Genomic DNA, 22,405 nt, shown 5'->3' with positions numbered 1-22,405 from the left:
GGGCTCGAACTCACAGACCGCGAGATCGTGACCTGGCTGAAGTCGGACGCTTAACCGACTGCGCCACCCAGGCACCCCTATAATGTGAGAACATTTTGATGATTAAGACTTTTTATCGTTGTCAGTAATTGAATTACAGCAATAGTACATAAATACATTTAAATTTTTATGTCATTATTTTCTATTATATAAAGTTTATGAAGACATAATAACCTGAGGCTTCTCCCTATGAGCGTTAAAATTGATTGCCCAAGTAGATACATATTTAAGTCATATCAAGCTGAAATAGTCTAACAAAACTTAGAAAATATTCATGGGGACATTACAGATTTCAACTAAGTTAAATTGAGTAATTTGTCAACGTACATACTGAGTGCTCAATAAAGTTAGCTATTATTTTAAATAATATTAGAAAAGAGTAATCACTCAGCTCGTTTAAGCAGGAAAATAAGTTCAGTGGCAATATGTAGGATGGGTAGGAATTGGAATTCACTAGAAGCAAAGAATTCAGTTAAAAGACTATTAGAAGTTGTTGATGAGATATGGAAAGTCAGCATTTATAGCATTAAGATATAAAACTATTAATAATAAACTCAGAACATAGCAGAAGTAAAATATCACACCAGGTTATTCATAAAAATAATTGAAGGAAGTGATGATGACTCCCTTATATCAAAGAAATGCCAAAATTAAATGACAAATCAAAACCCTAAAGACTGATCTATTTGTAAATTCTGGAAACAGTAACTTATGAAGAAAAATGCTGACTAAGCTGCTAATTCATCAATTAGTCTTTAGGCTGAGGTGTCCTTTCACCTGCTGATCCAAGCATGGCAAAAAAATTATTACACTATGTTATTTCCAAACTTGATAGGAAACCAGTTTTTCTTCCATAGTAATTTATCATTATCTGCTAAAGAATGATTATTTTAACTGTTATATATGTTCTTTTGGGTGGTTTTCAATGTTATGTTTTGTCTTAAGAGATGAAAATAATAAATTCATGGTGGAGGGGATTTGCCAGTAATACACACAAATTCTTTCCCGAGGCAATATGAAATACCCCATCACTTAATGATTTACATAACATTTATGATCTCAGAACTCAGCACAACCAGAGCATACATTCACTGGAGTCTCAAAATAAAATTCACAAAGCAGAATGTGAATTCTCTTAAACTGTCAGGACTGACAAAATCAAAAGCTTTTTGTGTGACTAAACTCTCTTCCTAAAGAAAGAATCGTTATCTTATATCTGTCATGCACTGCTGTGTAGTTCAGTTCAACATAATTAGGCCCTCCCTAGTGTAAAATTCCTTTATCACTTTTCTAAGGGAATATGAATAAAATGCACATTGGTCAGAAAAAAAATTGTGAAAGCAATACATTGAATATAATGATAAGAAGTGGAGAATAGTGATTAAGATTAGGAAAGTTGCCTTGAAATTGGACAGTATTGGGTTTCTGCATCGACTCTTGCTACTTACCAGCTATGTGTCCTGAGAAAGTTTATCAATTCTGTAAGTTTTAGTTGTCTTGACTGAGGAAATAAGGATAAAATACTAATCTCATTGGATTTTTATAAAAATTAAATTAGGGGCACCTAGGTGACTCAGTTGGTTGAGCATGCTTGATTTCATCTCAGGTCTATTTCATTGTCTCCGGTCATGATCTCATTGTTTGTGAGTTCAAGCCCTGTGATGGGCTTTGTGCTGTCAGAGTGGAGCCTGCTTGGGATTTTATTTCTCCCTCTCTCTCTTCCTATCCTGGCTTGCATACTCTCTCTCTCAAAATAAATAAACATTAAAAAGAAAAAACAATTCTACATATTTTACTAGAATAGGTGAAAATATGAGAATATGGATACGATTTAAAGTTAATTATTTAACTACCTCACTGAATTGTTTGAGATTAAATTAAATAATAACTACAATGTTTAGAACAGATAGTAGTCACTCAATACATATTAGCTGTTTAATAACATTCTCATGTAATTCTTCTAATATATTTGTAAATGTTATATTGGGAATGTAAGTTAAGTCACATAAAAATATATATACTAAGCAGTTAGACTGTAAAATGCTAGTCTTTGTTCTCAACCCCTTCTCTTAGTGGTTAGCTGTCACTAAAACTAAATTTTTTTTCAGGGAGCCAAAAGGTCTCCTTTTATTCAAAATTCTGTTCTATAGTTGTCTTAATTTTTCTGGAACTGCATTTTTTACTTTAAGTCATAAAACCGTTAATATATCTAGAAAGTTTTTGGCTCTATTTTTCTTGGGTTTCTTCCTTTTCTATGGTCATTAAGAAATGTTTCATTTGGTTGTAGCTGAAGACTTTATTGTAGGTGCCTAATGTTTCATTCTCATTTTTTAAAAATCATCCTTGGAATATATTTATAAGGCCTTTCATTTATATACCAGTGATATTTACCAGAGACTGCCTCTGTCTCCAGTTCACATCCCCACAGACAGCACTGGCTCCTTAGGTAGACAAGGAAAGAAAACTTAGCAAAACAGCATGAAAGACTGATATTCAATGAAGCTGTGGACCCATTCATTGTTGTCTTTACCTGAAGGTTGTTTTGTTCTTTTCTTTCATTTGCAATCAAGCAACCATTATGATAAGGAATGTAAATTAGAAAAACTTTCAACACAGTCAAAGCTAAATGCAATAGCTCTGTAAAAGTCTTTCTTGACATTAGTTTACTATGTAAGTTAAAAACTTTGATTGTACAAGGGCAGTTGGGAGTTTGAAATATTAACAAATGCATGTTTTTAAATTATTGCAATTTTTTTTTGTCCAGTGCTGGATTGTTATTTAAACTTACAACAGAGGACACTGAGGTTTATGGTCCAAGGATATGAAGACACATTCCAGGAATGTGAAGGCAAACCTACAAACAATATACTACCACAAAATCAAAAAGATGGCAAATGAGCTTTGAGTAGATTTTATAAAATCTAAGCAAAAACAGTAGCCTTGGAAGCCTAAGCTTCAAGTCAGATGGAGGTTTGTGGTAGTGGAAGTGGGCAGGGGGTAGTTGAAGGAGAAAAAGTACTGAGTTCCAAAGCCTTTGTGTCAGGAATAAAAACACTGGGAAAAATTCCAGTGCAAGTACGCAGAATCTCCAGGCATGAGGAATATTTTATAAAAGTGAAAGAAGAACAATAGAATAATTCTTAAACATTCCCTGAGAAAGGCACCTATAACCCACATGAGTAGGAAAGCTGTGGACTCACCTCCTAATGATAGCAGGAAGAATGCAAGACTGGCCTGGAAGCTTGGGATGCTGCCTGGGTGAGCCCTCATGTGTTACAACAGCCCAGACTGAGCCAGATTTTCAGGTACTGGGGCCTGCTAGTCTTTTGCTTCATGCAAAAGGGGGTGTAGTCAGAATTTACTAAACCTCTGAAAAAGGGGAGAGACAATGCTGTTAGAACCAAAGAACCCGAGATTTGCCAAAGATGTAGGCTGAATAGAAATAATTTTTAAATTTTTTTTTTAAGAGAGCATGAATAGGGGAGGGACAGAGAGAGAGGAGGACAGAGGATCCGAGAAGGAGCTTGATACTGATAGCAGCAAGCCCAACATGGGGCTGGAAAGTAACCCTGGAACCTGAGCCGAAGTTGAACACTCAGCTGAGCCACCTGGGTGACTAAAAGGCTGAATAGAAATATTGACCCAGAGCCCAAGGCAGTTCCAAAGTTATGAGCCAGTATAGGACAAGAAAGACCATATGAAACTGACTAACTCTGAGAGATTACCTACCCGTAAGAAACAGGATAATCTAAGCAATAGGCATCCTCTCTAATACCATGCCAAGAGCTTTTAAACTAGGGAATGGGTTTAATTTCCCAGGTAGTACCCAGTACTAAATGATTGTTGTTGTTGTTGTTGTTTTTAGTTTTTTTTAATGTTGGTTTATTTTTGAGAGAAAGAGACATGGAGCATGAGCTGTGGAGGGTCAGAGAGAGAGAGGGAGGGAGACATGGAATCTGAAGCAGGCTCCAGGCTCTAAGCTGTCAGCACAGAGCCAGATGTGGGGCTCAAACTCAGGAACCATGAAATCATGACCTGAGCCTAAGTCAGATGCTTAACCAACTGAACCACCCACGGGCCCCAAACTGGTCATAAAACCTGAGTTTATCAAGTTCAAATCTTAAACATATTGAGTTTAACTTGAATTGTCAAGAATTAGTTGTTTTTTTTTAATTACTTTTTCATCAGAATGAGGAAAGCAAAATTCAATTTTAGAAAAATAAAGAATATTCAGTTTCTAGGAGAAGCAAATGACGAATCCCACACTTTGTCTGATTGCTACTGAATGTAGCCTTCCAATACCCCTCAGTTTCATACAGTAACATTATTTTGAACCTCACCCTTTGGAATCAGATTTACCAGATATTGTATGGTAGTTAGTTGTACCTACTACTATTTAATATAACATCAAAGGAGTTTTTAATCATGCAGAATCTCATCACCTTTAAAACAGATGTTCTTATTTTGCATAACCTTTCCATGGACTTATGTATTTTATGGAGCCACATTCATATTGTTTACATTTTGCACTCTGCTACTTTAACTGTACATGATATCTCAGACATTTCCACATTTCTTCATTGTCTTCAAAATTATAACATTCATCACAGTGGTAAACCATAATTCCTTAAATAACTTTCCCAAAAGAAGTTATCAACCACTTATTAACTGAGATCACTATTATGTAGCATCTATTATTTTGTTTATGGATAAATCTGAAATTAAAATATACATGGAAACATGCATTACTTACATTAAATTATGAGAATGTGTTTTTAAGTCAAATGATTTTAGTGTCACTGTGGCTGTTATTGAATTTTACAAATAAGATTACAACAGAGTACTAGGTCATTTGTCCTGAAAGACAGCACTTCTATCATTCCTCAATTCTGTCTCTCCACCCCACCTTTCTAGTGTTCCATATTTGGATCCATCATATGGTATTTATTAAAATGAATTTGCCAGCATTTAGGCAATAGAGTAAATTACTTAACAGACATTATTGTCTAATCAGATACATATTTTCCTCTGTATAGATCTCTATCAATTTGATGGTTACCCTCACTTGCATTATTTACATTATTTTAACTCTGATTTAAACACAGATCCCTACATGCTTTCTAAAAGACTTTAATATGGCAATGTGATATACACTGAGACAAAAGGCACTGTTTACTTGGCAATGACCTTGGCCATGTCACATTTGGAAATGCAATTAAATGCCATAGGTGTTGCCCACATACCTCAGAAGGTAACACAAAATCTTCAGTTGTAGATGAAGCAGTCTCTTGAAGGACTAGTTACAAATCAGTCTGCCAAAAGCTTCAGACTAGCTTTCAATTAAAGCTACATAGCTTTCACTAAACACAATTCAATTAAGAACAATAATACTAGCTTCCAAAGAAGAATTGCAGATGAAAACTATTAAACATCTGTATATTTAAAAATATGTACTGTCACATCCAAAGGCATTAATTGTTTATGATATTAAGCAAAGCCTGAAAAAACAAACATTTCAAGGGTGTTGAAAAAAATGACTCTAATTCAGAAGAATTCATACCAAGTGTGAAAAGAGTAAGACACAAATTTGTAGTAACAAAGGAAGAAAGGTTAAATGTATACTATTAGTAGTAGAAAATAGAAATAAGGTACCTTTAATGCTATGTTATTTTTCCTTTATCCTCTCAGGTGTTATTAAAGTAATAGTGCATCTTAAAGCCTATGTCACCTTTATTTGAGGCTATAAGACATCTGGATTTTAACCCACTGAAATGTTATCTTAGCTAGTTTATATTCTACGGGGTAATTTTATGAGTGTATGATTTAGGGTCTGCAATACGTGGATTTTTAACATCAGTTGTTATTTTTATTAGCAACGTACCTGGCAAACAAACATGAATGGAAGTTTCCTATAATATGGGTATATCAATATTTTTCTTTCATTTTACAGCAAAATAAATCGTATAAACCATGTATATGTCTTGTATTCAGTTGGTGAACTCTCTCTTCTCCTTTAGGGTCCTCATTTAGACAGTATCTTTCATTGGAGTTCATTATCATGCTGAAAAAGGTTTTATAGTCCAAAAGGACTTCCTCCCCCAACCGCATTTCAGAGTCCACTGCAGACTTCTACTTAAAGGAGCTAATTTTGTTCCTTTTAAAACTAAAAAAATTAAATTAATATTTCCCCCCAAAACATTTTCAACAATGGCCTTTTAGTTATCATCTGTGGTTAAAAACAGCAAACTGCAGCTTTTAATAAAATGATTCATTGTAGGGGATTTTTAGGTTTTGAGGTCATCCCCTAAATCATTTGAAAAGAATGTATCTCCAAGGAAAAGTAAGTTAAATGGAAATTTTTTTAACACCTGAAATGATAAGAATTTTTTAACACATTGCTTTCATAGGAACATGTTTATGGGGTATGCTCTGGGACTGTCATTTGTAGTTATGATTTGGGTCCTGTGTTCTCTGAAGGTTTTGTGGTATTACCTCCAAACATTGTGCTAATGTTGCATTTTCTTCTGTAGTGTGCAAACACTACATTTAGTTTTGCATTTTTACCTTTTACACAGCTCACTGAGATACAATGTAAAATATTTAGTTGCTTATTCCTCAGCTGCAGAAGTGTATACTTTCATTACAGCTTTAAATTAAAGAATTGGGATCAAAATTATTGCTTTTTTAATACACATGTGAAGTTATGTACTCTAGAGTTTGCGATAAGTAACAACATCAATGTATCTGCCAACTAAAATTACTTGAGTAGAACATCCCATTATAACCACAGAATACCTACAATCTTCCCTTGGGATGTACTACAAATATTGAGTGGTTTTGAACTTATATTAACATCCAGAAGAGTATACATTGATTAAACTTGTTTGTCGTTAGATAGCGCTTAAATGTCAAATTATTCTGTATGTATTTTTGTGAGTTTGAACTTCTTTTACTATTTTCTGAAATAATAGTACTTTGCCTTTAGTTTAAAACCTAAAAACAGTGAAAGAAATTGGCATTTACATTATATTACTTTATAGAACACTTAACCTCCAGAACTAATAGGAACCTTGTAGTATCTAGTATCAACTATGCATGAGTAAAATAGTTTCTGTGCAATTAGGTTTTATGTTCCATTTTTACTCCTGTATATGAATTCAGTGATTGTATGTGGTTATCAGTAACTACATTGGATTTCCTGCTGCACTCCTTGGGGGCCAGTTAAATACACTCTGCATGTTAGAATTTAATCTTATCACATCTTTATCAAGCTAATGGCCAGACACTGCAGGTTTAAAAATAATTAAGAAATTGTTTCTGGGGGCGCCTGGGTGGCGCCGTCGGTTAAGCGTCCGACTTCAGCCAGGTCACGATCTCGCGGACCGTGAGTTCGAGCCCCGCGTCGGGCTCTGGGCTGATGGCTCAGAGCCTGGAGCCTGTTTCCGATTCTGTGTCTCCCTCTCTCTCTGCCCCTCCCCCGTTCATGCTCTGTCTCTCTCTGTCCCAAAAATAAATAAACGTTGAAAAAAAAAATTTTTAAAAAAAGAAATTGTTTCTGGATTATAATCTATATGCAAGAAAAAGTACAATAAGTGTGTAATAACTAAATAAATAAGGCTCTGTTATAAACAAAATAAAAGGAAGGAATAAATTCTAGGGAAGCAGGAAAAAGTGATGAGTGTTGAGGTTATTTTTGGTGCAACCGAATTTTGCAGTTGCTACTCTCTGGCTATATGACCTTAGAAGCATTACCTTAACTTCTCTCTGCCTCAGCTTCCTCATTTGCAAACTAAGGCCAGTATTAGATCCTACTTACTAGGAGTTGTGGTAGATTAAATATAACAAGTATAATACAGTTAACATAGTGCTTGGTACATAGTAAGGACTAATAGATGTAGTGGGTGGGGGGTTGTTTCTGTTTTTGTTGTTTTGTTTTGTTGTTTTAACTTGACCTAACCATACAAGTTAGGCAGTAATCAACGTAGAGGTGTGAGAAGAAGCTACTAGTATCCATGAGGTGGTCTAGCAAGACTGAGCTGTGCCTCATCCAGTGTAGCCCCGGGATCATATGCACCTAAATTGCCTTGTAAAGGAAGAGGTGGTTTTTAAAAATTACATTTCTAAACTCATTGGAAAATTGTATTTCTAGACCTTATTAAAGAAGAAACACTGGTGCTTAAGACTTAGAATTTTGGTTTTTAACAAGATTGCGCCATGATACTCATGCATGCCAAAATGTGAGAACCACTGATACATAGTATCAAAAATACAGCATATAAAACTCTGGAGACCATCAACACTTAGAACTCAGGAAAAGGAGAAGTTGCCATTAAGGAAAGGGGAGTAGCCACAGATGTAGATGTAGGATGCAACACAAGGCCCCACTGCCTCAGAGTCTAAGAAAATTCACAATTGCCTGTCTCTACCTTTTATTCTACAGCTCTCTCTTTGAAAAACAAAGAGAAATATTTCAGGCGTACAGACAAATAATACCATCATCATTTGTATATCTATCACCAATCTAAAGAAACAACAATAACAAAAAAAAAAAAATCACCAAATGGAGTGAAGTCCTTTGTTTACTGCTCACAATTAAATCTTTTCTTGGTGCTGTCCTAACCCACCTGACCAGTATCTTGAACTTAGTATTTACTTTTTTCTGCATTTCTTTATACCCAATACATATCTATGCATCCTTCAAAATGCATACTTTGAACTTAATTTTTATAACATGCCTGTTTCAAAATTAAGTTTGCTCAATATGACTTTCGTGAAATTCGTCCATGGTAATACGTGTTGCTTAGGTTCATTTTTCGTGCTATATTTTGTATTATATTTTCTGAAGAGTCTATAATTTTATTATTTTATCTCTTATTGAGGTTCAGATCATTTTCTGTGATTACTATGCCATGGATATTTCTGTTTCCTTGTGTACAAATACAAGAGTTTGTCTGTTTTCATTGTAATATTGTTTTTATTGCCAAATGGCTCTTCAGTTTACATACTCATCAAGACTGTATTTTTAGAAGACCATTTTCCATGGATGTCTCGCCTTTTTGAATATCTTGTGTGTAAAAGCACTGTCTTTTTTTTCCAGCCTATCTTTTCAAGGTCATTTGCATAGCAAACATCCTTAGAAAATAGAGATATTGTCTCCCTCTAGGGCATAGGGAGCAGAGATCTGTTTCACATCCAGTATAATAATTAATTTCCCTTTTCTGTAATGGTTGAGCAGGTTTTGTTGCTGTCAGTTTTAAAGTACTAAGGTTTTTTTTAAGTTTTTATTTAAATTCCAATTAGTTAACATACAGTATAATATTAGTTTCAGGTGTACAATTTGGTGATTCAACAGTGCCATACACCATCCATTGCCCATCACATGTGCCCTCCTTACTCCCCATCACCTAATTTAACCTATCCCCCCATGCTTCTTCCCTCTAGTAACCATCAGTCTGTTCTCCATAGTTTAAGAGTGATGCCAGGGTGGCTCAATTGGTTAAGTGTCTGACTCTTAGTTTCAGATCAGGTCATGATCTCACGATTCTTGAGTTCCAGCCCCACATTGGGCTCTGCACTGACAGTACCCTCTTTCTCTCTCTCTGCTCCTCACCCACTCATGCTGTCTCTCTCTCAGAATAAATAAAGTTTAGGAAAAAACGAGTTGGTGGGGCGCCTGGGAGGCTCAGTTGGGTAAATGTACAACTCTTGACTTTGACTCAGGTCATGATCTCATGGTTCATGAGTTTGAGCCCCCCATCGGGCTCTGTGCTGACAGTGTGGAGCCTGCTTGGGATTCTGTCTCCCTCTCTCTCTGCCCTTCCTCTGCTTTCTCTCTGTCTCTCTCTAAAAATAAATAAAATTAAATTTAAAGAAAATATCTGTTTCTTGGTTTGAAGCTCGAGAGTATTATGCTAAGCCAAATGAGTCAGAGAAAGACAAATAACATGATTTCTTTCATATGTAGAATTTCAGAAACAAAACAAATGAGCAAAGGTGGAGGGAGATACTAAGGATTTTTAAGCTAAGGATCCCCCAGATGTGATACAAACCGTAGGCATGTGCACTTCAACCTGGCCACTTCTGCGTCACCACTGTGGGGCTTAGGAGACAAGGGGAACTGATCTGAATGTAACGTTCATGCTGTCTGCTGTATTCTGAGTCCTTTTCATTGACCTGGTTGTCTCTAGTCTTCTGCTAGTATCTGTAATACTGTTGACGGCTAATTTCTTGGTTTGTTTGTTTGTTTGTTTGTTTAAGTTGATTTATTCATTTTGAGAGAGAGAGAAAGATAGCAGAGGAGCGCAGAAAGAGAGGGAAAGAGAAAGTCCCAAGCAGGCTCCATGCTGTCAGCACAGAGCTGGATCCTGAGATCATGACCTGAGCCGAGATCAAGAGAGGCTTAATCAACTGAGCCACCCAGGTCCCCCCAATGTCTTAGCTTGTTAAGTGGAGTAAATTCTTGCCCATCCCTCTACTCCTCCCACCTTGCTGGTTCTTGACAGGAAATTCTCATTGCTTTATATCTACATCAAACTTTAATATTGTTATTTTATAAGTTTTTGTTTATCTGATGGTGGGAAATAGTATTATGATTTTAATTTCCATTTTCTTGATTCATGATGAGACTGAGCCTTTTCTTTAGTTATTCAGGTTTCCACATCTATGAAATACCTGTTCCTATCAGTCTGATTTTGCTATTGAATTATTTCTCTTAAGTTAGAAGACTGTTAGCTGTACTATTCTAAATATCTTCTTCAAACCTTTGCCTTTATTTTGGCTGCTTAATGGGGAGCATTGATGAGAAGAACTTTGTATATCAAAATTTTAAATTTAATATTAAATTCAAATTTAAGTTTGCCCAATTTATCAGCATTTTCCTTTACTAATTGTGCTTTTCTATTCTGTTTCAGAAAGGAATGTCTTACTTGAAGTCATAATGACATTCTTCTGTATTTTTTTCTAAATGGTTAAACTTTTCCCTTTTAAATTTAAGTCTTATTTGATTTCCAGAGACTTTTTCTATATAAGATGTGAGGTATACATCAAATTCATGTTTTTTTCCATATACATACCAATTTGATGATATATCTTTTTCTGCCATCTATGTGAAAATCCCCACAAGTATATATATAAAAGCTTTCTGTTTTATTCCTTAATTTTATTTGTCATTTTTCTATCCTGCTATAATGGCATGTTTGAGATTTACATTTCCAGAAACATAGCAGATTAGGCTATATAATTAAAACTAACCCACACTCAGAAAACAAGCAAATATATAAATATATGCAAAATATCTATATGTACATTTAATTATATATGTATATGTGTGTATATATATTACTAGGTACAAATGTAAGGGAAAATGGAAAATCAAAGTATTTTAATTGGAATGTCCCACTCAAATTGCTTTTGCCTTCAGCTGCTCACCAAGCCAGACAAACTTGAACTTTGAATCTTATAACTTGGCATGGTGAAGCAAGCAGGATTCAAAACACAAGGTCTTCCCAAAGCAAGGGATCACCTCCACTTTAATCTGTGAAAATAAAAGTGAACCATACTGTTGATGTGCATAGGACTGTGTCAGAAACAAAGGCGTATCTCTAAAGGAATATATCTGTATTTTAGGCTGCAAAGAACCCCCATAAATAGTGTTTTTAGTCACATGGTCAACATACAGTTAAAAATAAGCAAGATAATACAAAAAGAAAAGTGCCAAGAACAAGGATACTATAGACTTCAGATATAAAAATATCAGGTACATGTTTATAAGGTAACTATATTTACGGTACTTATATGAATTTAAAAAACTGAAAATGTATGCAAAGAAACAATTATGAAGTGACACAACAGATTTTTTTTTTTAAAGACTTTATTCCTTTAGAGTAGTTTTAAGTTCATTGTAATACTGAGCAGAAGATTCAGTGATTCTCCTCCATATACCCCCTGCCCCAGGACAGGCATAGCCTCCACCAGTAACAACATCCTGCAACAGAGTGGTACATTTGTTACAACTGATTAACTTACACGGATCCACTGTTATCAGCCAAAGTCCATAATTTACATTGGGGTTCACATTTTGTGGGTTTATAATTACATGTATCCACCATTATATCATCAAGCAGAGTAGTTTCACTGCCCGCCCCCCCCCCAAATTCTCTGTGCTCAGTTTATGTATCTCTTCCTTCCCCGAACTCCTGGCAACCACTGATCTTTTTACTGTCTCCATAATTTTACCTTTTCCAGAGTGTCATACAGTTGGAATCACTCAGTATGTAGCCTTTTCAGATTGGTTTCTTCCATTTAGTGTATGCATTTAAGTTTCCTCTATGTATTTTCATGTCTTAATTGCTCATTTCTTTTTGGCACTGGTAATATCCATTGTCTGGTTGTAGCACAGTGTATTTGTCCTTTCATCTACTAAAGGACATCTTGGTATCTTCCAAGTTTTGCCCATTGTGAATAGAACTGCTATAGACATCCATGGAAAGAGTTTTGTGCAGACATATTTTCAGCCCCTTTGAGTAAATACCAAGGGACATATTGCTTGATTATATGGTAAGGGTATGTTTAGTTTTGTAAATAAAACAAACAAACAGACAGACAAACCAAAACTATCCTCCAAATTGGTTATATCATTTTGCATTCCCACCAGCAATGAATAAGAGTTACTTTTGATCCACAGCCTCACCAAAATTTGCTGTTGTCAGTGTTCTGGAATTTGACTCTTTTGATAGGTTTGCAGAGGCATCTTATTGTTTTGGTTTGCATTTCTATGATAACATACAGTGTGGAACATCTTTTCTGTTAAGATCCGTGGATCATTTTTTAATTGGGTTATTTGTTTTCTTATTGTTGAATTTTGAGAGATCTTTATATATTTGGATGTGCCTTTTGCAAATATATTCTCCTAGTCTATTCTTTGTCTTTCAATACTCTTGGTAATATCTTTTCTAGGGTAGAAATTTCTAATTCAAAGAAGTTCAGCTTATCAGTTATTTCTTTCCTAGATTGTACTTTTGGTATTATATCTAAGAAGTTGTTGCCAAACCCATGGTCATTTAGATTTTCTCCTATTTTACCTTCTAGTAGCTTTGTAGTTTTATGTTTTACATGTATGTGATACATTTTTAGTTAACGTTTTTATTTATTTTTGGGACAGAGAGAGACAGAGCATGAACGGGGGAGGGGCAGAGAGAGAGGGAGACACAGAATCGGAAACAGGCTCCAGGCTTCGAGCCATCAGCCCAGAGCCTGACGCGGGGCTCGAACTCCCGGACCACGAGATCGTGACCTGGCTGAAGTCGGACGCTTAACTGACTGTGCCACCCAGGCGCCCCATATTTTTAGTTAAATATCATGAAAAGCATAAAGTTGGTATTTAGATTCAGTATTTTGCATATGGATGCCCAACATTACATCGCCGTTTGCCGAAAAGGTTGTTTTTGCTCCACATGTATTGTCTTTGCTTGTTTGTCAAAGAAGATCAGTTGATGTTGGGAAGATTTGGTGTATATACTCAATGAGATATTACTCAGCCATAAAAAGAATGAAATCTTGCCATTTGCAGTGACATACATGGAGCTAGAGAATATTATGCTAAGTGAAATGAGTCAGAGAAAGACAAATACCGTATGATTTCACTCATGTAGGATTTAAGAGTCAAACAAGCAAAAGGGAAAAAAGAGAGGCAAACCATGAAACAGACTCTTAACTATAGAGAAGAAACTGATGGTTACCATGGGGGAGGTGGGTGGGGGGATGGGTGAAATGGGTGCTGGGGGTTAAGGAGGGCACACGTGATGAGCACTGGGTGATGTATGGAAGAGTTGAATCACTATATTGTACACCTGAAACTAATATTACACTGTATGTTAACTAGCTGGAATTTAAATAAAAACTTTAATAAAGAAAAAAGTAGTTAAACTTTTATCTCTCTAAGCTTCAGATTGAGACAGCAATAGATACTATTGTTTTATCTTCTGACTCTTAATAAGATGGCATATTAAATCTGTTTAATCAGCCAAAGTATTCTGTGATAATTTGGTAATTATCTGCAAACATCTGTGTGGAAATATCTACCAAATTTGTTGCTTATTCTAGAAACTTGAATATAATATAATGTACAATATAATGTAAATATAAAGGTACAATATAATACACTTTTTTATTTAATAAAATTTTAGAAAGCTTTCTTGAACATAGTAAATATCTCTGAAGAAAATATTGGGAACATTATTACCTAATTCCTTTGATTTCAGGCTGGACAGCAGCGTTGGTGGGAACAGGAGATTAAAATAAATGGAAATATTCAAAAGGGAGAACTAATTACATATAACTTGACTGAGCTAATTAAACCAGAGGCTTATGAAGTCCGACTAACTCCTCTCACCAAATTTGGTGAAGGAGATTCAACAATCCGTGTCATCAAATATAGTGGTAAGTAGTACTTTATAAGTATTTTTTTTTTTGCATATTAAAGTGTCTGGAATATGTACAATACAACTATCTACTAAATTTGGACATAAACTAAAATTTAGCATATTGACCTTCTGGGTCATCAGCCAAGTGACAAAAAGAGAAAACAGAAAACTAAATCATCATGTATTGTAATACTTGTTTTAAATGTAGAGATGTCGAATAATATTTTAGTTAACATTGAATCTCTGTGATAATGCCAACAGTGTCCTTTTATTTTCTATCCCATAAGTTATGATGCAATAATTTTGCATATTTTTTTAAATTCTTAATGGCTTTAAAATTTGTCATTAAGAAATTAGAAAATATTACCAATGCTTGGTTTTTAATTGATGGACTTGATTTTTTAGAGAATTTCTAGATTCATAAGCAATTGAATAGGAAGTATAGAGAGCTTCCATGTATGTCCTTTTCCCCCAACACAGTTTCCCCTATTATTAACATCTTTCTTTAGCATGGTACACTTTGTACAATTGATTAAAGAATATAGACGTATTGTTAAAGCGACAAATAGTTTGCATTAGGGTTTAAAATTATTTGTGTTGGACAATTACATTAATTGTGATAAGTAGATAATATTATTTATTCATCATCACAGTATGATACAGAAGAGGTTCACTGCCCTGTGGGTCCCCTGTGCGCCCCTTGTTTATCCATCCCCACCAACACCCTTCAATACTGACAACCAGTGATCTTTTTATTGTCCATAGTTTTGCTTTTTCTAGAGTGTTGCGTACTTGGAATAATGCAGCATATAGCTTTTTCAAACTAACTTATTTCATTTAGCAATATGCCTTAAAAGGTATTTCCACGTCTGAGGCTCGATAGTGCATTTCTTTTTATTGCTTAATATCCCATTGTACAGCCATATTGCAGTCTGTTGATCCAGTCATCTATTGAAGTACATCCTAGGTTATTTTTTTGGTCATTTTTTTCTTTTAGATTGCTAATGTTAAAAATAGCTAAATGTATGTGAGTGTTTTGGTGTGTATGTTGGTGAAACAGATTAATATTTTATTGACTGAAGTTTATGTGAATTTTTCAGTTGAAATTTATAATATTCAGTGGCTACCTCTAGAACTGTCAATGTTTTTCAGGGTTGAATGATTCATATTTCATTTTTATTTTATTACTTTAGTGAAATATTATTCTTTTTATCATTGATTACCAGGGCTTGAATTAAAAACTAATAGAATGTAGTTTTTTGTGGTTGAAGTTCTCCATTCAGTTTAGCATTAGGCAGATTTTTTCCTACTTAAGAGGGAAACAGTGAATACTATCAAAAGTAAAAAATACAGTGAAATTATTAAAAAAAACTCATTGGATTTGGGGCACCTGGGTGGCTCAGTCATTTAAGCATCCAATTCTTGATTTCAGCTCAGGTGATGGTCTCCCAGTTTGTGAGATCCAGCACTGTGTTGGGCTCTGTGCTGACAGCATGGAGCCTGCTTGGGATTCTACCTCTCCCTCTCTGTCGGCCCCTCCACTGCTTGCACATGTGTGAGCATTCTCTCACTGTCTCTCTCTTTCTCTCAAAAGAAATTAACTTAAAAAAAACTCATTAGAATTGCTTTTCACATGAAATCACTTTTCTTCACTCTTTTTTCATCAATTAGATATATTCAGTTTTCACTGAAAAAGATATACAATATAAAATAGAATATTAACAGGATAATAATAACAATAATATCATGGTGTCGCAGTTCGTGAGATGCAGCCCCGTGTCAGGCTCACTGTCAGCACAGATCCTGCTTGGAATTCTGTCTCTCTCTCTCTCTCTGCCCCTCTCCCATTCACGCATCCTCCCTCTCTCACTGTCTCTCAAAATAAATTAAAAATAAGTACATTTTAGTGGCTATAACAATTGTTATTCTGTCATAACCTCCATGATCCCATTGGACACACAATTAGATAGCATCTCAATACATTTTTTCTAAAATTTTAATTTTATATGTCTTATAAATTATGAATTATTATCTCCTTTTATCTAATTTTATGTTCCCTGTCCCTAAGTTATAAAACTATAGACTACTTAATATGGTCATTAGAAACAATGCATTAATATCCATTCATGTAAAAAATGAAGATATTAGGACCCAGAAAGTTTCAGTTAAACAGAGTTAAACAACCACAGAGTTAAACAACTATGATATGACAAATTCTGAATAGAACTGGGGTTAGTTCACCCTTTCATGACAGAGGATCCATGTTGCTTTGCTATATTTAGAAATTATATGACTTTCCTTAAAGAGATATAGAGAAAAAACGTCTTTAAAATCTCAGTAGTTTTATTGAAAATCTAAGGCAACAGACTAAAATGGAAAATAAATCTGGAGAATGGATATTATTGTAGTTTCAACTTTAATTATTTTTACATTCTTAGGCATACTTATTAAAATCTTAAACATTTTAATTAAAATTACTTTTATATAATATAGATTTGGGTAAAGTTTACTTAAATGGTATCTAGACATTTATAAAAAATCACACATGAAAGTTCAATTGAAAAGAGAAGCAAAATGGACTGACTGCAATATTTAGAATTTAGAATGGCAGGGGCGCCTGGGTGGCGCAGTCGGTTAAGCGTCCGACTTCAGCCAGGTCACGATCTCTCGGTCCGGGAGTTCGAGCCCCGCGTCGGGCTCTGGGCTGATGGCTCGGAGCCTGGAGCCTGTTTCCGATTCTGTGTCTCCCTCTCTCTCTACCCCTCCCCCGTTCATGCTCTGTCTCTCTCTGTCCCAAAAATAAATAAACATTGAAAAAAAAAATTAGAATTTAGAATGGCAAATTTTCACAAGGTTAAATCTGCTACTTACAGTAAATTGGTGACTAATAATATTGTAGCAGAAGACTCAATTAAAACTCAGTCTGGTCATAGGTTAACTGTAGATGTGACATAGTTTTTAGAACTAAATTATAATTCAAAGATATTTACTTCTTTGTGAGATAATACATAGACAAATTAAACTTTCATATTATTAATTATGAAATAATTTTAATTTTTTACTAATTAATTTTTGAAAGATAATATATTGATATCTTGCAAGAAAAAGAATTATTTTTCTTCACTTCAGTGGAAATAGTAGGTATATAGTCCCTTCTCTATATTGTGTATTTCATATTTGCAATGGGGAAAACAATGAGAAAAATAAAGTTAATAGAAATAATCTGTCTTCTGTAAGAAATAGTAAAAATACTTGAGAAACTAACTCACTTTGTTAAAACTGATGTCAGTGTACTCATGTAACAATTATCATGAGCACACTTAGTGTATGTGTGTGCATTTTTGACTATCATACTTTACCTGTAATGTCCAAGTTTAACAAAAGTGGTTAATGGCAAACACTAGGAATTAACAACAGACAAATTTTGCAAGTTAGAGTAACTCCCTCTTGTAATCCTGGTAGACTACGGTAATGCTTTACTTTATCCAGAATGAAATTTGCTCTCGAAGTGATAAATGACCAATGATTTTACACAGATAACATTTTAACTGCTGGATTAGATATAGCTTTGTTGTTTCAGTAAAATGTAAAGTACTCATTCCTCTTCAGGTAGACATCAATTGTCACTTCTATGGTAAGAACAATTAGTTTTTTGAAATAAATAGGTCTTCTGGTGCACAAAAATGCAAACGTATTGCTTTTTATTTGAAAACCGTGTGTGTGTGTGTGTGTGTGTGTGTGTGTGTGTGTGTGTGTGTGTGTGTGTAATTAGACAAAACAGCACTGGTACAGCAGTTTGTTTTAGGGTGTGTGTAATAACATGATATAAGGGATGTCTTATTTTCATATATACCATGTTATTTTCACCAGAAGTAGATAACTGCAAAAAAAAAAAAAAAACCTAAAATGTAATCTTTGTTGGATAATTGCTTTCATTGTTAAACCATCTAGATTATAGGTTGGCCTACTGTCAGCCTGAGTTTTGATTTCTGGGGATTTTTGCACTGGTTAAGATAGAAAAGATCAGCAACTCCATTCCTTGGAAAAATGAACAAATCCCACATGCTATTTAGCATTGATCTTTTGGGTACTTTGAGACTGTTATTGCTGAGCTCCAAAGTAGATTCTATTCAATCCTCTAGAACAAAATGGATTGCAGACACAATTCTCCATGGTCACAGTGGGGGAGATCATTAAGTTTTGATAAGGAACTATGAGACACTGATTAGACCTTTATTTATAAAAGACATTCAAGCCATGCTAACATTAGTTTTTTGCTTTTCTTGTAGCTCCTGTTAATCCTCATTTGAGTAAGTATATTTTTTACTTTAATAATGGTACAGCATTTCACAGTTAAGAAAAATAAAAAATTCATAGGCATACAAAGATTAGTTAGCAACTGTTCATATTTTGTTTAAAATGGAATGGCTTAGAAACAGTAAAACTGGCATTAAGTGTGAATTGTAAATTTTAATTTTTTATGGACATGGTATAAAGACAAATTATTTAACATTGATCATTGATTTTTATAATTTTTCCTAAATAGGGAGCCATTTCCAACAACTTAAGCTTGTTATATGTTTAACTGGGGTATTTTTTTTATCTTTTGTGGCAGTGCATATCATTTATATTGCTATTATTTGTTTCTTTATTTTTCTTTTTAAATTTCTACATTCCAGTTGTAAAAGGTTATACTTACTTAGAAAGTTGGTATTCAAATAGTTTAATCAATATTTTTCTTGTATCACTAATCTGTATCCTCATTTTTAATGAAGAAGATAGTCTCTTCACCATCCTGTTGATAATATTTCACATTAAAGATTGACTTGTGTTTTTTATTTTGTGCCTAGGAATATATTGTTCTTGGCTAATAAAAGAATGGAGAGTCACTTTACATTCTTACTCCCATCCATCCAATATACTCCATTACCTATACTTACTGAAGAAAATGTGCAGGTCTTTTTTCTAATCTTACTATGTTTCCTTTTCTACCATGGCCTTTCAAGGATTATATCACCAAGACTATACTGCACAACATGCTTCTACCTTATTTTCTACTGAAGATCCTCTTTTACTCCATTTCCACATATCCAAATCATAACACTGAATACATTTATGGGTCTTTACTATTTTCATATTTCTTTCATGCACACTTCATTTTGTTCTCACCAATGACCCTTTAATGTGGATATCCTCAAGTCTTTGGGGTTCACTTATAAGGTTTAGCACAAATGCTTCTTTCTGCACTAAGTATTCTCTCCATTTGATTTTCTGTAACAATTTATCTTCATCTATGTGGTCAGCTATTTTTTATTTTGTCATATTCCCCAGTAGATTATAAAATACTTAAGAGCTAAATATGTTTCTAATTTCTCGCTATTATCTCACTATCTTTTTGTCTATCACAGTGTCTTATATTTAGCAGGTGTTCAATGATCATTTGTAAAAAGAACAACACGACAGTTTCAAGATGAATTAATTGCATAAATCAGGTTCTCCCTGGCTTCCACCCAGGGTACTATTGCTATTTAATTACTATATTGATTATAATTCTTTTGAGGGTAAATTCTCTGACTATAATTTCAGTAGAAGTGTTTAAAAAGAGTTGTCATGGGAAGATTAGATACAGGAAAAATCGACAAGTATTTCAGTTCAGGAAATATTTGTGAGCAGCTTCAATTTACTGGAAAAACTGCATACATAAATAAACAGTAGAGCTTTGTTTGCTAACAGGTTACTTCCATGCAATGTAATAAGTACCATTAATTTTTTGGCAAGTGAAGTTTTACAGAAGACATGCTATTTTAATTGGGTCCTGAACATTGAGTAAAGGTCCCTTTGGTGTAGAACGTGAGGAAAGGCAAGCCTGTCATCAGAACGAAGGTCATGTTCAGATAATTACTGAGCAAAGCTCAGTGTGTCTGGAGTATGATGTTCAAACATTACAGAAGCCAGAAATGTGCCCTGAAGATGAACAATATTAATTAGAATTTGAGTTTCTTTTAAAAGCTTGTATCCTTTAGGTGATAGTTACCAACTTCTTCCTCATAAGCATTTTTTTTATAGTCAAACAATGAGTTGGATTTTCTATTTTTAAAATAATTTCCAGTATAACTCTCTATACCAAAGATTTCCACTGACTGTACTTTTTTTTTTAATTTTTAACGTTTATTTATCTTTGAGACAGAGACAGAGCATGATGAGGGAGGGTCAGAGAGAGAGGGAGACACAGAATCTGAAACAGGCTCCAGGCTCTGAGCTGTCAGCACAGAGCTGGATGCGGGGCTAGAACTCACAGACCACCAGATCATGACCTGAGCCGAAGTCGGACACCTAACCGACTGAGCCACCCAGGTGCCCCAACTACTGTACTTTTTTAATTTTACCAAGTTTCGATATGGTAAAAGATTAGAATTGTTTAGAACAAAGACTTTTTAGTAAACATCATACGATGATTTCCATAATTTATAAAGAGTATTTTTTTAAAAAGGGTAATTATTTTTATGTCTTTGACATAAAAATACATACAATATGAGACCTATATTTACAACAAATCAAACTAACCTTAAATGCTCTTTTGCGTATAACCACTTATATAGTCTTTAGGTGAATTTATTTATCCTAGGTATCTACTTCCAAAATATCTATATAGAGTAAGTCCATGAAATTTATCATAGTAGGATTCTTCATTAGACTAAAAAAAAACTGACTTTTTAAATTTAAAAGAGAAAGGCCTTCTATTTATAGTGTCTTTTAAAAACTCTTTTGGTTAGTCTTTTGAACTGAAAGGAAGGATGATTAGTTGTCAGAGAACTGCAGTCCTCTGGTAGAGCAGCAGCAGTGCTAAGTTGCCCTTCTCATACATGTCTTGTTCCTCAGGAAGGGCACCCTTGGACCAAACCTGAAGTTTAGCCCATGATTGGACTGTGTTAATTGAAAAGAAAACAGAAAAAAGTTGAATTTCAATTGAAATGAATTCTGAGATCTCACAAGTACCTCACCAATGGAGTTAAAATTTCCCACTGTAAAGAGGTTTTAAATTTTTTGAAAAGCAAATTATTAAAATTCAGAACTTTTGGAAAGTTTGTTTTTGGATTTCATTTGCTTTATGTTAGAGATTATAAGTACAAGACGGTATGTGTATATATATGAAATTCATATGCTTAATATAATATATAACCATAAGTATGCATTATAATACAAAGAATGCATATGCATGAAAATTCACTACCTCAAGAAAACAGCTTAAAACTAAAAAGAAAATGTATTGTAATAACCCACTCTAAAATATCAATCCCAAGTTACAGCTAATGGACAAATTAAGTAAAGTGATGTGATATAATCAGCATACAAAAACCTGTGACATCTCTGTATATTCACAATGAACTTTCTGAAGATGAAATTAAGAAAACAATCCCACTCAAAAACAAAAGAATAAAATATTTAGAAATAAAAATAAAATATTTAGAAATAAACTTAACCAAAAAAGTAAAAGACTTCTACATTAAAAATTATAACACGTTGTTGAAGGAAATTAAAGAAGACAGGTAAATGGAAAGACATCCCATGTTCATGGATTAGAAGAATTAATATTGTTAAAATATCCATATTTTCCCAAACAATCTACAGATTTAGTGAAATCCCTACCAAAATATCAATGACATTCTTTATATAAATACAAAAAACAATCTTAAAATGCATACAGAACCATTAAAGATCCCAAATAGCTAATGTAATGTTGAGCAAGAAAAATAAAGCTGAATGCATCGTACTTCCTGATTTTAAAATACATCATAAAGCTACAGTAATCAAAGGAGAATGGTACTGGCATAAAAACTGTCATTTAGACCTATAGAACAAAGTAGAGAACTCACAAATAAATGTGTGAATTTCCAATCAACTTATTTTTGACAAGAATACCAAGAACATACAATAGGGAAGGGACA

General features: G+C 34.1%; 1 protein-coding gene across 1 annotated transcript in view; it reads left to right on the top strand.

Annotated features, from left to right (window-relative positions):
• The window catches only part of MDGA2 (MAM domain containing glycosylphosphatidylinositol anchor 2), an 859,176-nt gene that overhangs the window by 801,097 nt on the left and 35,674 nt on the right, over nt 1-22,405 (top strand). The window contains exons 11-12 of the mRNA XM_047864378.1: nt 14,298-14,475; nt 18,749-18,769. Of these exons, the coding sequence (XP_047720334.1) occupies nt 14,298-14,475; nt 18,749-18,769 (199 nt within the window). The remainder of the gene's footprint in view (nt 1-14,297; nt 14,476-18,748; nt 18,770-22,405) is intronic.

This window comes from Prionailurus viverrinus, chromosome B3, assembly GCF_022837055.1.
Source record: "Prionailurus viverrinus isolate Anna chromosome B3, UM_Priviv_1.0, whole genome shotgun sequence".
In the NCBI taxonomy this organism is placed as follows: Eukaryota; Metazoa; Chordata; class Mammalia; order Carnivora; family Felidae; genus Prionailurus; species Prionailurus viverrinus.
Note: the sequence above shows the minus strand (reverse complement) of the source record. Positions and strands in the feature narration are given on the sequence as shown.